This window comes from Diabrotica virgifera, chromosome 6 (assembly GCF_917563875.1).
Source record: "Diabrotica virgifera virgifera chromosome 6, PGI_DIABVI_V3a".
NCBI classification, from domain to species: Eukaryota; Metazoa; Arthropoda; class Insecta; order Coleoptera; family Chrysomelidae; genus Diabrotica; species Diabrotica virgifera.
In genome coordinates this window covers 156060872-156077180 of record NC_065448.1, presented here as the reverse complement: position 1 = coordinate 156077180, position 16309 = coordinate 156060872, and the positions used below count along the sequence as shown (strand labels likewise).

Below are 16309 nucleotides of genomic sequence, written 5' to 3'. Positions count from 1 at the left end.
GAAAGCGCCTCAGAAATTTACAGATTAAATCGAAGAAAACGGTAAAAATAGAAATAACCATCGTAATTAAAAAAACATATTATTATGTCTAGACCCATACAAAATTATCCTTGATTTATATATAAACAAAATTCGTTAATTAAAATCAAATATTCATTGAAATCTAGCAAAAAAATTGCGAAACATTATGTTTCAAAAAATGGCTAAACCATGGCGATCTTTCATTAATGGAGGATTTGACTCGCGACCTAAATTGCACTACATTTTAACTGATTTGGACAAGGACACCCCCTGCCGACCTTTAGTATAACCTATTTTTACGTTGCACACCTCGAATTTACCGATTGGTATACCTAATACGTCCTAAAGTAAGTGCAAACAACCTGGTCTTGACGACAGACTCCCGACGACCGGTCGTCGTCGTGAACACGCCTTAATCTGGTGGTAGATGCTTGTGTATGTACATCAGGCAGCTTAAACCAAAGGGTTTTATGAATGCATTTATTAATCTACTTATAGTTGGTTATTTTTATTTGTTGCATATGTTTACCTCATGAAAATCTTTAGTCCCATTTTGAGTAATTAGCTGTTCAGGTTATGTATGTGCCATTTTCAGAAAGTTTAGCTTTTTGTCTGTAAAAGGATGTTGAATGTCTAAAAGCTTTTGATTTCTTTTTTCCATGCATTTCCCCTTCATTTTGAGACATTCTTTTTCTCAAATAACAACTATATATATATATATATATATATATATATATATATATATATATATATATATATATATATATATATATATATATTTTTAACTATATAGGTTTTTCATTCAATAAATTGTTATTGTTAATATACTGTTTATAGAAAAACTAGAAAAACCAAGTGTAAAAAAGTAAGGTTATGTTATGCAATGTAATATCTTTCATATTATCGTCATACAAGTCAAGTCAGATAGGCCCTAATCAGCAAATTTTTACGTCGTTTTGTAGTTGGAAACTAAACAACCAATTGTCGAAAATTTACTTTACGACGTTGGATAGTCGTCGACGTTTTTTAGTAAATTACAGGTATCTCATAAAAAAACCTTTGACGTCAGGTTAACGTATACAATTTTACTTAAGTATTACGTTGTTATTACCTACGTTGTATTGTCGTTCTCACCTTCCCGCAAGTACACGCAGCAATCTACCATATACCTACTGAGAAAACACCCGACGTCTCCTGAACGTTGGGTCCGATACTAATAAATACTCTGTAATCCCCGACGTTGAGCAGTCATTAAATGTCTTCCAGTAAATTACATTGTAGTATATAGGTTATACCCGACGCGCGACGTCAGCTTAACGTTAAACCTTAACCTAATAATTAACGTTGGTATTCTCAACGTTGGATTGTCGTTGTCGTCTTCCCGAAAAATACGTCTACCATACTCGATAAAACACCAACGTCCTGTGAACGTTGGCATCTATCCTAAAAAATACGTTGTAATTCCCGACGTTGAGTAGTCGTTGATGTATGCCACTTAATTGCACTTATAGTACATATAGATTATGAGCGACGTCAGCTTAACGTCAAACCTTATCCTAATAATTGACGTCGTTATTCCCGATGTCGGTTGGTCATCACATTATATGACATATTAGCAGCAACGTTGGTCCATAGGAAAAACAGACGTTGTCCTTGGTTAAGGCTTATTGTCAACCAATTTTGTCCTTAAATTTAACGTCCCATTAAGACAAAATTGGTTGCAGGTCGTAAAATTGCTACTTGGGTAATTTGGTAAAATTTTTTCGAAATTGGAAAATATCTTCTGCCCCCCCCCCAAGACAATTAAAAATTTTGAAAAAATGTTAACAGACGAAAAAATTTTTTATTTTGAAACGAAACTGTAATAGCTCACAAAAGTTGCCTAACACATTATTTAGTATTTTAGTAAAATTGCGTTGAAATAAAAAAAATATTTTCTGCCCCCCACGGCAATTAAAAATTATAAAAAATACATTAATATGCGAATTTATTTTGTAAGGAAAATGTAATACCTTCTACAACTTGAATAAATAAATTCGTTTTAAATTGGAAAATATTTTCTGGTTTCACAAGGCAATTAAAAATTTTACTTAAGAAAAGTATACTAAAATATTCTTTTTATAACAAAATAGCCTAACTTATCCGTTTCCCTGACGTCACCCAAGTTTTTTAATACTAAAATAAATAATATAAAGCAAAGTACAAAATTAGGTATATAAATATTACAAAAATATATGGTAAAAGCATTCTATTCAAAGATGTCTTCCGATTTAGCATTAAAGTGAACCATAGTTTTTCTGGAATCAATTCAAGTTTTTATAAATCCATCCCTCGAATACGCTTGAATACGCTCCACAAACTGCTAGAGAAGCTTGTGTCACAAGCTTGACACATCGTTCTACACATTGTTTGTGGCAGTGATATTTCTCAATCTCAATGTTAAAAGGGTCTAAGTTAGAATTCTTAATAAAATCTCGCAGATTGTCATTCGAAAATCTAGAGAATATAGGTGGTTCTATAAGGTGATATTCTTGGTAGTTAATTAACTCAAAGTAGTAGTTTTAATCAAAATTTTTATAGGAGAAAGTTTGAAGACCCTTACGTTTTTTGATTTGGTCACTGGCAAACTTCTTTTGATGTCCAAGGGATAGATCATTTGAATGTCGCAGACATACAAACCACTGAAGCGGCTTTTTAAGATGTTCTTCTAACAGCCGTATTACATCACCCTTAACGCCAGTACTTACAGTTGAGTCCGCGAGTCTTTACCCGTGCGTCATTAATACCTGGCGAGATAAAACACATCCTTTTTATCTTGCATCATTCTCTTCCACGCATGAATCTAATGATAAACCAGCTGCCGCATGTTATTAAGTAAAAACATGTTATTTTTATGAACGATTTAAACTTAGTGCATTGAAAAGAGATAGATACAAAGAAAGACGACTGGGGATATTTTCACATTTTTTAAGTACAATTTCTGACGTTTTGGTTTGTTTACTTTTGTGGCTGTCAGTTTGTTGAATTTTTTGCTGTTATTTTGTCGAATTTTTGCATTTTGTACGACTGTTTCGTCACATGCAATAGCTGGATTTGATATTTTCTGATATACCAGACAGCGGATACCCATATCCGAAATATTTGCACCCTGGCTCATGCACAAGTGTTATGTGTTCTTCCACGATCGATTGACCATAAAACTTGGTACTGTTTTTTACTTGAGATAAAGTTTTGTCTTTGCGTCGGTAACTTTCTTCTTTTACCGTTGTTCTCTCTGATTATATTTGTTTTTGTTTTCCCTATCAATCGAGCTTATCACCATTTTTCTGGGACCTCTTTGATTTAATAGAAATTCGCGCTCATTCAGAGGCACTTTTTGACATTTACTACAAAGACAATTAATCAGAGTGTCACATTTTCATGCTGCAAGATCGAAACGTTTATTTTTGTAAAATTCACTGTTTTGCCTGTTCTTAAATGGTTTCATAAGTTTCATATATTTGTCATGATAGGCTTTTAAAAGCTGAATAATTCTTGTTATGTTAAATTATTGGAATTAAAGCCTTTTTCCATATTTCCTCCAATTTAATTGCAACCTGTTCGACAATACCAGAAAATTCTGGTTCTTTCTTTCCGAGTTTTGTATCCTCTTGCAACCACAAAATTTCGCTTAGAAAAAAAAATAAAAATACTAACACTATTATACTAAATACTAATACTATGCTGAAAAATAACACTAGCAACTTTTTCACGCTATTAGATATAAAATTTTCAACTTTTATTTTTTCGATGGACCCTACTGGCTATATATGATATCTAGCAACAAAACAGCAAGTATGTCTTCTTTAAAATTTTGAGTGCTTGAACTGTATTAGTTAATTTTATATTCTTATATCTTTTTAAAAATAAAGTAGATATTTACATTTACATCTTATTCTGCTCTTGTTCCTGTTGACTTATCTTGAACTTAAGATGTGATTTTGATCATACTATTGTAATATTTGTCTATACTACTCTTAACTGAGTAGATCATATTTCTTCTGTTTTCCTTAGAAAATAAACTGGAATTTTGTTAAATTTGAAAATTTGTTTAACAAATTATATTTTTAGAATTGTTAATTATTTGTTTTATTTTTTTCTACTATCCTTTACTCCACTACCTAAGCAAAACATCTATTCGGCTGCCCAAAATCGATTTCTATAAGAACAAAGGAAGCATCCATTCCTTGAAGAGGCCATAACCTAACGACGTTATCATAACCATTTTGATCAAACCCTAGGCATCGACAGATCAAAGCATTAGGAGAAAAGCTGTTAGAGAAGAGCAAGTTATATAAGATGATTTTTTGATAAAATTATGGGAGTTGAACAAATGTCAGATGAATGTCAAAAACTACTTCTTCTTCTTCATGGGCCGTGCTCGATTATCGAACGTTGGTTTTCAAATTGGCTATAGCAATTTTGTTAACGGCAGCTCGGAAAAGGGATGCAGAGGATCTGTTATACCATTCTCTCAGGTTTTTAAGCCATGACGTTCTTCTTCGACCTGGCCCTCTTCTTCCGTCTACCTTGCCTTGTATTATTAAATGGAGTATATTATATCTCTCTGGGTGTCGCATAACATGGCCAAAATATTCAAGTTTTCGATTTTTAACTGTTCTGACGACTTCTGTGACTTTTCCCATCCGGTGCAAAACAACTTCGTTACGAACTCTATCCACCCAACTTATTCGTAGGATTCTTCGGTATACCCAAATTTCAAAGGCTTCCAATTTCTTGAGAAGAGTATCTGTTAAAGTCCAACCTTCGACACCGTACAAAAGAGTAGAGAACACATAACATCTCACTAATCTAATTTTAAGATTCAAAGTAATGTTGTTTCCACATAAAAGTTTCTTTATCTTAAAGAATGCAGCTCTGGCCTTCTCTATACGTATTCTAATTTCTTTGCTCATGTCCCAGTTCTCATTTAGATTACAACCAAGGTAGGTGATACTGTTAGTTCTCTCTAATTGTTCACCATAAGCTGTTACTACTTCCGGTTGTATTGGCGTCTTACTGACAACCATCACCTTGGTCTTTGCGGTGTTTAGCTTGAGTCCATATTCATCACACGTTGTGGTAATCCTATTAATCAGATGTTGAAATTCTTCATAATTGCTCGCAATTAACACCGTGTCATCCGCATATCTCAAATTATTAATATTGACGCCATTTATTTTGATACCACATTGAGCATTATCCACTGCTTTATTGAAAACAAACTCAGAATAGATGTTAAATATTAGTGGGGACAAAATGCAGCCCTGCCTTACTCCTCTTCGTATTTGAAGTTCTTCACACGTGTCCCAGCCAATCCTGATGTTTGCACGTTGATGCCAGTAAAGATTTTTGATAATGCGTAGGTCTTTATCATCAATACCCACTTTCTGAAGAATAGCAATCATTTCCGTATGTTTTACCCGATCAAAGGCCTTCTCAAAGTCAATGAAACACATATAAACCGGATGTCCGACATCTCTGCATCTCTGTACCATAACCTGAATACTAAACAGTGCTTCTCTGGTCCCAAGGTTATTGCGGAATCCAAACTGTGTATCACCAAGCTGTTCTTCTATTTTTTGGTACATCCTAGAGTGCAAAATTCGTAGAAATATCTTTAAAACATGACTCATCAAGCTAATGGTTCGGTAGTCACTACATCTTTTCGCGTTTGCTTTTTTAGGTATCGTCACAAAAGTCGACAGCAGCCAATCCGTTGGTATATAGCCAGTTTGATAAACTTTATTAAAAAGATGAAGGAGAGATCTTTTACCTGAATTTTCGAAGAGCTTTATTATTTCATTCGGTATTTCGTCTGGTCCCGTCGCTTTTCTGGTCTTTGCTAATCTTATTGCTTGTTCAATTTCGTCCATAGTTATGTCAGGTCCTGTAACTACTTCGTTAATTTCAAGCTCGGGCCTTTCATCATTAAACAGTTCCTCAATGTATTCTTTCCATCTGTCTATTTCATCCAAATCAGTGATAATCAGTTTTCCGTCTCTATCAACGATGTTATTTGCATGTTTTTTGTTCTGACCGGTGAGTTCTTTTATTTTTTTATACATATTAAATGAATCATGTTTTCTCTGCAACTCATCAATTTCTAAACATTTTTTTTCAAAGTATGTTTCTTTTGCCGCTCGTATTTTAGTCCTTATCTCTTTATTAATGCGTTTATACATTTCGATGTATACAAAAACTACAGGATATTATAACTTCTTAGTCACACCATAAACAAGCATAAGGACATAATTGATAAAGTGATACCTGAACAAACCGATATATCCTAAAATCAGTTTGGATTTATCATCATCAACAGCTATTCCATCCATCGTCAGATGTAAGCCTCCCTTAAGTGTGTCCAATGCATTTCTGTTCGTTGTTTTTTGCATCCATTCGTTGCGAGCCATTCGCTTGATGTCATCAGTCCCTCTGGTTTGAGGTCTACTTCTCTTCATAAGTCATTATTAAGCAGTTGATGGCAAAATACATGATGACAAAGTTTCTCGAGAGGTTCTGTGGTGCCATTAAGGGATGATAGAGTAAAAATCGGTTAATACAGGTGTATAAGTGACTGGTAAATTGCATGTAAATTGCCTGATTGTCCTGTTGCATAATGATGTTGATGATGTACCTAATGTTGGTAGGAATACCGAAAGATATTTAAACGAAAAATGGAACAGTAAAAAAAGGACCATAAACCATAAACCATACACCAAAACCATAAACTAAAACCAGAGTCTAGAAAATTCATTTAAACTTTAAGTTATTACTACAAATAAAATGTAAACATTGGATAAAAATTATTACAAATTGCAATAGATTTATACACTCACCGGCACAAAATTCCGCCACCCAAAATTTTTGATTAAGTTTGACAATCTATAACTTTCTTATTTGTACTCCGATTTTCAAGATTCTTACATCAGATTATAGGTTCATATTTTCATGTCATTTGTTATTATTACGGTAATAAAAAATGTTTGCTTAAGCGTCGTTTAAACACAACGATAAGTCACAGCAACTAGTTGTGATGACAAGTTGAAACGCTGTTTAGACGCTGCGATTCAATGCGATACCACCTTCAACCCAACTCCAACTTTGATAAGTTGTGCGATGCACCGTTTACACACAATGATAAGTTGCAACAACTCGATTGACCTTGATAAGTTGTTTGATTTATCGCTGTGTTTAAACGACCCTTTAGATGGCATTATGCAGGGGTGAATGGAAGCGTTGTATTTTCTACTAACTTTAAAAAACAAAACTCTGTGGAAAAATTAGAGGGTTGATTTTTATTGATACTCCCTTTGTATTATCCTGGAGGTATCACTAAGGTTTTGGTTTTTGAATTATCCCAATATCTCTTTTCTTGTAAGAACTCTAAATAAAAACACTGCTTTGAAGGTTTGTTTAATTAAAAATATCAAACACACTAAAATTAACAAAACAAAACAAAATTAATAAAAAAACAAAACAAAATTAATAACAAAACAAAACAATTCAATATCTGGTTGTCCATCTCTTGCAGCAACGACTGCTCACAATCTGTTTGGCATCGAATAAAGATTTGTTATCCTTGTCTGGGGAATAGGCCGATATTCCTCTACCAAGGCCATAACTGTACCAAATTTTCTGGAGGCCTAGGATGACGGCGAATAGCTTTTTTTAAGTATTCCTATAAATTCTCAATAGGATTGAGATCTGGGCTGCATGCGGGCCATTCTAATCTTATCAATCCAACCTCTATTTTATGAGTCTATCAGTGTTTTTATATACACAAAATGGTACAGATCTTACAAAAAAAGAGATATTTGGATAATTCAAAAAACAAAAATTTAAGTGATGCCTCCGAGATAATATGAGAGGACTATGAGACAATATCAGCTCTTCCATTTTTCCACAGAATTTTTTTAAGTTAGGAGAAAATACAACGCTTCCATTCACCCCTGTGTAATGCCATGCAAGCAAAATTTTTGTGTTACCGGAATAATACCTAACGATAATCTTGAAAATCGGAGAAAAAATAATAAAGTTAAAAATTGACAACCTTATGGGAAATGGCTCTCTGTCAAATGCTCTGAAACTTTGGTTTCTGGAAGTCCTTGATGTGTAGAACAAAAGACTCAATGGGCGCGTAGCTCCAAAAAATCATGGTTTTAAGATATAAGCATCTGAAGATATAGGTGCAGTGAGGACGTTTGAGTTGGAATAAATACATTTTCTCGAGAATGGACGACTCTGGAGATAAATTACCAATCAGGTTGATTTTTATTTTTAAATTATAATTTTTTGGCATATAAATTATACTAGTGACGTCATCCATCTGGGCGTAATGACGCAATCGATAATTTTTTTTAATAAGAATAGGGGTCGTGTGATAGCTCATTTGAAAGGTTATTCAATTCTCTATTCACTAAGATAAATATTAACATAATTATTTATACAGGGTGCCCAAAAATTTTTTTTTAACTGAATTAATTGAGACGAAAAGAAGAATGTATATAATTTATTTAATTCGAAATACAGTTTACTGTTGTCCGAAAACAGGAAAAATGTTTATTTTATAAATAAATATTGTTTTTGGCTTAAATTCAATATTAAAATTGCCACCCACCCGCCTCTTAGCAGTTTGAACACTTGATTTAAGCGAAAAGCAATGTTTATTTTACAAATTAACATTTTTTTCTGTTTTCTGACAGCAGTAAAATGCATTTCAAATTAAACAAATTATTATATAGATTTTCCTTTTTGTATCAAGTGAATTAATTCAAAAAAATTTGGGCAACCTGTATACATAATTATGTTAATGTTTATATTAGTGAATAGAGAATTGAATAACCTTTCAAATGAGCCATTACACGACCCCTATTATTATTTAAAAAAATCATTGATTGCGTCATCACGCCCAGATGGAAGACGTTACTAGTATGATACATATGCCAAAAAATTATAATTTAAAAATAAAAATCGACCTGGTTCGTAATTTATCTCCAGAGTCGTCCATTCTCGAGAAAATGAATTTATTCCAACTCAAACGTCCTCATTGTACCTATAACTTCAGAGGCATTTTTCTTAAAACCATGATTTTTTGGAGCTACGCGCCCATTGAGTCTTTTGTTCTACATATCAAAGACTACCACAACCCAAAGTTTCAGAGCATTTGACAGAGAGCCATTTCCCATAAGGATTCTGCGGGGTCCTTTGGGTGGCGGAATTTTGTGCCGGTGAGTGTATATCTAGGATTGGAGTTATAGAATACTGCAGAAATAAATGGAGAAACGTGAGAAAAGTTCGAGGAGAACTTATGAAATGGACTGAGTCAAGAATCCGTTTTTTTTTGTCAAAAGAATAAGATAAAACCAGAAGCAAGATATTCTATAAAACTGCCATAAGCGTATCAATTTAAAAAGGGTACTAAATGTTAGCAGTTGAAAATAAAGTAGAACATCGAACGCACGTCACAGAAATGGCATAAGATATTTAGTGTATGTTCAATGTTATAAAGCGTAAGGATGTAGTAAATTGTTTTTAAGACATACTTTTTTGTCATATTAACGATTTGCTCTGGTGTTAACCCCTAAATAATTTTTAAAAAATTTCTTTGTTCTCTGAAAAATTCACGTAGATAAACACGAAAGTTACTATAGCTTTTTCCTCTTGAAAATCGCATTTCTATATTAGTAGTTTAGTGTTTAGTCAAGTATAATCATATACTTCGGTTTTAAATTTTTTATTTTATCGTTACAATTTTGAACTAAAAGGATTTATTGTATGCATTTCATCCCAAAATTGCATAGCTCTAGTCTCGGGATGACTATCGTGTAATTTAACTTCTTCTCCTATATCATATACTTGAAATTTGTCTTTAGAAATAGGAAGCCAATCCACAGGAAGAATTTGATCGTCTTTATTAACAGTCGGTTTTCCAAATTTAGCAAAATTCGTCCACAGTCTTACAGTTCTTCGAATCGCTTTGTCTTCAGGACTGTCTTTTTCTATCTCTGTTACGAAATGAGTTTTGAAGAGATAACCACAATCGTCTGCATGCGAAACTCCTAAAATAAATAATTCAAAATTTAAACCCAATGTTACTAAAGATGTTGTTTATACAGTAAATTGTAAAGATTGCAATTCAATATATATTAAGCAAACACACCAATATCCCAAAAACATAGTGTATGTACAAACCAAAAACATAGTGGACAACAAGAAAAGAAACACATTCACTTGTGATAAGAATAATAAATGATCACTGGGAACGTTTTTCAAGAAGGAAAGAAGGTCAAAGAACCGAGTTAAAGGAACTAATAAAACCAAAACACACATGACATAATTGTATTGACAGAAACAATTTCGTAGATTTGACAGCAGCACATGACACATTAAGGCACAAAACATTGCTCCACACATTATACGACACTCTCAATGACCACCATCTGGGTGAGGTCGTATATTCCTTACTGCAAAACAGACGTTCTTTCGTTATGCTGGAGGGCAAAGTAAGTAGGTGGAGAGTTCAAAAGAATAGCCTTCCACAGGGAAGTGTTTTAGCACCAATGCCCTTCAATATATAGGGAGAGTCGGCTAATGGTGCGCGTCGGGTAATTGTGCGCATCAATGTTTCTAATCTCATATTTAATAAAATTACAAAAACTATATTGTCGGGCCAACTAGTAGCCACTGTCATATCTTTCCGACACAAACGAACGTCGGGAGATACTTTACCGGATGGCAGTTATCGTTTACATGTTTTCGCATGGTTTGATATTGTTTGTGTATCTGAGAAAATAAGCGATTATTTTTTTCCTTGACAGAAATATAGTTTAAATATTACTTATATCCTTTATTTATTTATCATTTTAAACACTGATATAGTCAGTTTTGCTCGATTATCTTTTGTTTCTATCAAATTTTGTGTTATGTGGTGAAGTGTAACGTTGTTATTGCGCACCATTATCCGGCAAGGTATATAAAGGCATTTTTTACGTTTTGTGACTGCGTATCGTAAACAAGCGTTAAACAACCGTCAAAGTAGATAAAGGAGCAAAGAGAAAACCACGAAATTGAAAAAAGATACAAAAAGGAAAATTTTTGAACACAACAGCTCCGAAGTTATTTCAGAAAGTGAACTGTGCCATGACGATGAGTTGGACGATCTCGTGTGAGATCAAAATTACTCCTGTGTATTGTGGTGATGGTAGCAAAAAAGACGAGGTATGGTGCAAGTGTTCGATATATTGTCAATGGTCTCATGCATTGTGTATACGACAGGATATTCCAGGAGGATATATTTTGACTTCTGCAATACTTAGATTTTTTTAAATTATTTGTAAGTTGGTTTCTTATCTTTTTCCGTATATTTGTTTGTTCCTTTAATAGTTATGTTCAATAATTTACATTTTCGAAGGTAATTTTTAAGTTTTATTATTGCGCACATTTATCCGACATATGCGCACCATTAGCCGAATAGATCGGGCAATTGTTCGCATTACACTAATTGGAAATTTTGCCTCTCACTCTTCTACTGTTCAACCATTAATTAAATGCGGTCCCTATCAATGTACCTAAGCCTATGAAGTATATCTTCAAAAAATTTGGAAACTGAAATGTTTCAAGTTTGTGAAATATCTTGAATTTGCCTTAGGTGCGCACCAATAGCCGACTTTCCCATATACAAACGACCAACCTACGCCGACTGAAACCAAGCACTTTCTCTATGCTGACGATCTCGCAATATGTGCTCAAGGAAATCGTTTTGAAGAAGTGGAGGAGAAACTCGAAACTGCCTTAAAAACAATAACAGCGTACCACCTGCAGAATTCCCTGAGACCCAATCCCTGTAAAACCCAAGTCTGCTACTTCCACATTCGTGCAAAGGAAGCCAAATGAAAACTCCAAATTGCGTGTAATGGTAATACATTAGAACACACAGGCTAACCTATGTATTGGAGTAACTGCAGTCTCTAACGTCTCCCATCTACAGCCAACATGGCATAAAAACGAGAGGGAAAGTAACAACTAGGAACAACATACTCAGAAAGCTAACAGGAAATAAATGGGATGCATGTCCTGGTGTCCTACGGAAAACGGCACAGGCACTGTGTTTCTCAACTGCTAGATATGCGGCCCCATTTGTGACAGATCTGTCAACACCAAACAAGTTGATACTGCGCTGAGACAGCAAATGAGACATGCAGGATAGTAACGGTGTGCATGAAACCAACGCCGCTCTCAAATCTATATAAAGCAGCGGGTTCTGCAGAACCCTCAACACGAAGAGGCGTTGCAGACCATATATAGAAAACTAAACAGATCGCGGACGAGCGGCATCTTCTTCTTCTTTAAGTACAGTGCCCAAATTTTAGGCGTGGGCCGCGTGGGTAGCTTCCATGACAATTGTGTGGCATGTAATAGTTGATCTGCTGATAAGCCAGTCCATTGACGAATGTTTCGGAGCCATGAATATTTCTTCCTACCAATTCCTCTTTTTCCGTCGATTTATCCATTGAGTATTAACTGCAGCAACCTGTAACTGCTACCTCTCATTATATGCCCGAGATATTCAAGTTTTCTCTTTTTTATCATCTTGATTAAGTCACCTTCGGCTTGACCTACTCTGTTTAAGACTTCTCTGTTTGAAATGCGTTGAACTCAAGATAGCGGCATGCCCTATACAAAGCTCAAACTTTGCTTTACTCACTTCTCGATTTTCGTACTATAGGTATATGTATACAAACCTGGGTCAGTTATATTGAGGAATGTTTTTAGAAAGTTTAATTCCGTGTCATACAAAAATCTATAAAAATATATTGGGTAAGGGTTTGTTTCTAAATGTTCTCTGGCATTTTTGTAGACCTCGTAGAGAAAATAGTCATCAGTGTAGAGCTAAAAATATATTATTATTAGCACAGAGTAGAAATCATATAATATTTTACAAAAACTAGGTCAACTTTTTATCTTTGTAATATCAAATAGTAATCATAAATTTTTTCACCTTATATATTTTATCTCTATCTTCAAGAGGATCATTGTCACCAAAATAAAACTTCTTAACTTTGTTAGCTGCCTGAGTATGCAAATTACTTCCTATCCTCAAATTCAACGTCCTGGGTAACAACGTTTCGTGTACTAACACTAGATTTTCCTGAGCAACGATGCTGTAAATGAACATTCCTTCTCTGGACACACATCCCATCATCATAGGTACTTTGTTATAATTTCCGGATTTTACAATATCACGTGGATCACTGGGTAAGAAAGCTGGTTCTTTGGAGTTGGTTTCAACTACTGGACCATTAGGGAATAATGTTCCAACGGGATATAACTGAAAATAAGAAGCATTTAGAATGATTTGTACTGAAATATACTTACTTAAAGTGGGTAAATGCTTTAAATAGCTACATAAAATATTTGATTCTATTTATGAAACTGGTTGTTATCCTAAATAGTGCCGACAGTGGTTACGCTCTATCTTTATTCTCTTACCCAAGAAAGTCGATGTAAAAAGATATGGGGATCACCGACTCATTAGCCTGATGATACTTTAAAGATTTTCTAAGAAATACTACATCAAAGATTAGACAAAAAATGTGAATGGGACACCAGAGATTCTCAGTTCGGGTTTAGGCAAGATTTAGGAACAAGAGAAGCAATAGTAGCAACACATGTGCTGGTCGAAATTTGTTACGATCAGAGGAAAGACGTGTTACTATTCTTTTTAGATTACGAAAAAGCGTTTGATCATGTCCGACACCACAAGTTTTGTGACAAGAATTTTTGACAACATAATCGATCTTCAACAACTTGTCACTATGATCGGAGAATACAATAAGCGAATGGGATTGGAGATTAATACCAAAAATACCAAATTCATAGTCATCTCCAGAAACTTAATGCAATTGAAAACTCCACGACAACACTGAATACCAAGTCCATTAAAAGAGCGCGCAAATTTAAATACCTGGAAACGTGGCTTTTTGAATACTGGCATCAGAAACCTCGATAAGCTTTCGTAAAATTCAGGAAGGTACTTAACCCGGGAGTAGTCGCACTCACTTCTGTAACGTCGATAGTCGCGTGTGAGATTCTATCTCAAAATACGAATTTACAACAAATTTTTATTTTGTACTATTTTTATCTACTGGGTATTTTCCCATTGATTTTATTTTTATCTACTTTTTATATTGACAATATATATTTCTAACAATTTTATTAAAAAAACCTATGTTCACGGCCACCTGCCAACATCGGCCACCTGTCCTAACGGCCAGTTTAAAAATTTCTCAAACCAATTATTTGTAGACTACAAAAACTGGCAATACCATCCACCTTTCTATATCAGCCAATAGTTCTCTCATTTTTAGTGGCCGTTACTGACAGGTTTTACTATATTATGAAAAAGGATGAAATGTGAGATTCTATCTAACTACTCGCGGGTTAAAGCTAATTGGCTCTCCCCAAAGCCATAAATTCCACAAAAAGAAGAAGAAAAAAAAATCATACGCATTACTACACCCTTCCTCGAGACACTTACGAAATTTTTTCAAAATTGCAAAATTTTTCATCAAGTTATCGCGAAAAAGGATACAAATTGAGATTCTATCTCACCGCGCGACTACTCGCGGGTTAAGGTATCTTAACCCTCCGTTACTCGCACACGGTGTATGAGACCGGCCCGATAAATAATTTCCTGTAACTTTGATTGTAGTGGAGATTTTGAATTGCTGCTGCATATACCTCTTCAGTCGTCACTCAACTATGAGTGACTAGGCCACTTTTATTACTAAGCAAAACGGTGCGCCATACCGGGTGCGAGTATTTGGGCACAAATTTTTGTGTTTAAATCAGACATCGATAGTTTAACTAGTAAGGTAATTTAAAATATTTTTCTTTTTTCAATGTTTATATATTTGTTTATTTACAATTAGATATGAATTACGAGAAGAAGAAGCAAAGATTACTAAAATTATTTGAGGAAGTATCGACTGACGAGGAAACGTATATGATGATGAACAAAGTTACTTTTAATTAAAGTACCTACATAATATAATGTTGACACAAACGCATATCTACAAAATTATATGATCATATTTATATACATTAAATAATATAATTGCACACAATTATGCTAAAAAAAAATTTTTTTAAGAAGAGGAATACGGCGTATCTAGGTCACATTATGCTAAATAAAAAATACCAGTTCCTCTAACTTATAATCGAGGGTAAAATTGAAGGAAAGAGAGGAATGGGACGCAAGAAAATGTCCTGGCTCCAAAACATAAGGCAATAGACGGGACTAACGACATACACTCTCTGATACATATTGCAAGAAACAGAGAGTTAATGGAAAATGTGATCGCTAACATCCGTTAGTGCATTTGCATCTGAAGAAGAAGAAGACAGTATGTAAAACAGCCTATTAATGGCTGTGTTAGGTATATGTATATCTCTTTCAGTTCATTTCTGGTCTACCATTTCAATGTATTCAACCTTGATTATTTTCTTTATCAATCGACCATACAACCACTGAACTAATAACACTTCTTATTCTTCTGTGATATTGTTCTCGATCTTGCAGGCTAAGTAACAATTTAAATGCTGATAAGCTAGACCATTAACGAAGGCTTCAGAGACGTGAATATGTGTTCCTATTAATTCTTCTTTTGCCCTCGATCTTTCCGTTGAGCATTAACAGCAGTATTCAATATCTGCTTCCTCTCATTATTATGTCCTAGATATTAAAATTTTCTCTTTTTTATCATCTTCGTCAAGTCACTTTTGCTTCGATCTATTTTGTTTTCTTCTATATTTTAAATCTGTTGAACCCATGATATTTTGAGCATTCTACGGTATGACCATATCCCGAAGACGTCTAATTTGTTTATCATATTAACCTTTAGATCCAGGTTTCACATCCATATAGTAATACAGAATACATATTATAACATAATTTTAGGAACTTTATTTTTAGCTGTAACTTAAGCTCAGAATTGCACAGTATAGATATAAGTTCCACAAATGATCCTCTTGCAATTTCTATACGTACCAGTTTTAATTTCATCATCAGGATTTAGTATCTCGTTTATCCAACATGCTAGATATTTAAAATGGTTAACTTTTGTAATCGGCGCGGCGTATTGTTGACAATTAGTTGCATAGGGCCAACATCTTGTTTATTTAATACAAGTAACTTTATCTTTGATGTATTTATAACATTTCCGTTATCGGAGCATTCTCTAGTGAC

The 16309-nt window shown here is 34.1% G+C and overlaps 1 protein-coding gene across 1 annotated transcript in view; it reads right to left on the bottom strand.

The window, feature by feature from the left end:
- Window positions 1-9780: 9780 nt before the first annotated feature.
- Window positions 9781-16309, bottom strand: part of LOC114331865 (juvenile hormone esterase) — a 106932-nt gene continuing 100403 nt past the window's right edge. The window contains exons 6-8 of the mRNA XM_028281545.2: window positions 13061-13390; window positions 12804-12951; window positions 9781-10121 (exon numbers count right to left, since the gene is read on the bottom strand). Of these exons, the coding sequence (XP_028137346.2) occupies window positions 9808-10121; window positions 12804-12951; window positions 13061-13390 (792 nt within the window). The 3' untranslated portion in view covers window positions 9781-9807. The remainder of the gene's footprint in view (window positions 10122-12803; window positions 12952-13060; window positions 13391-16309) is intronic.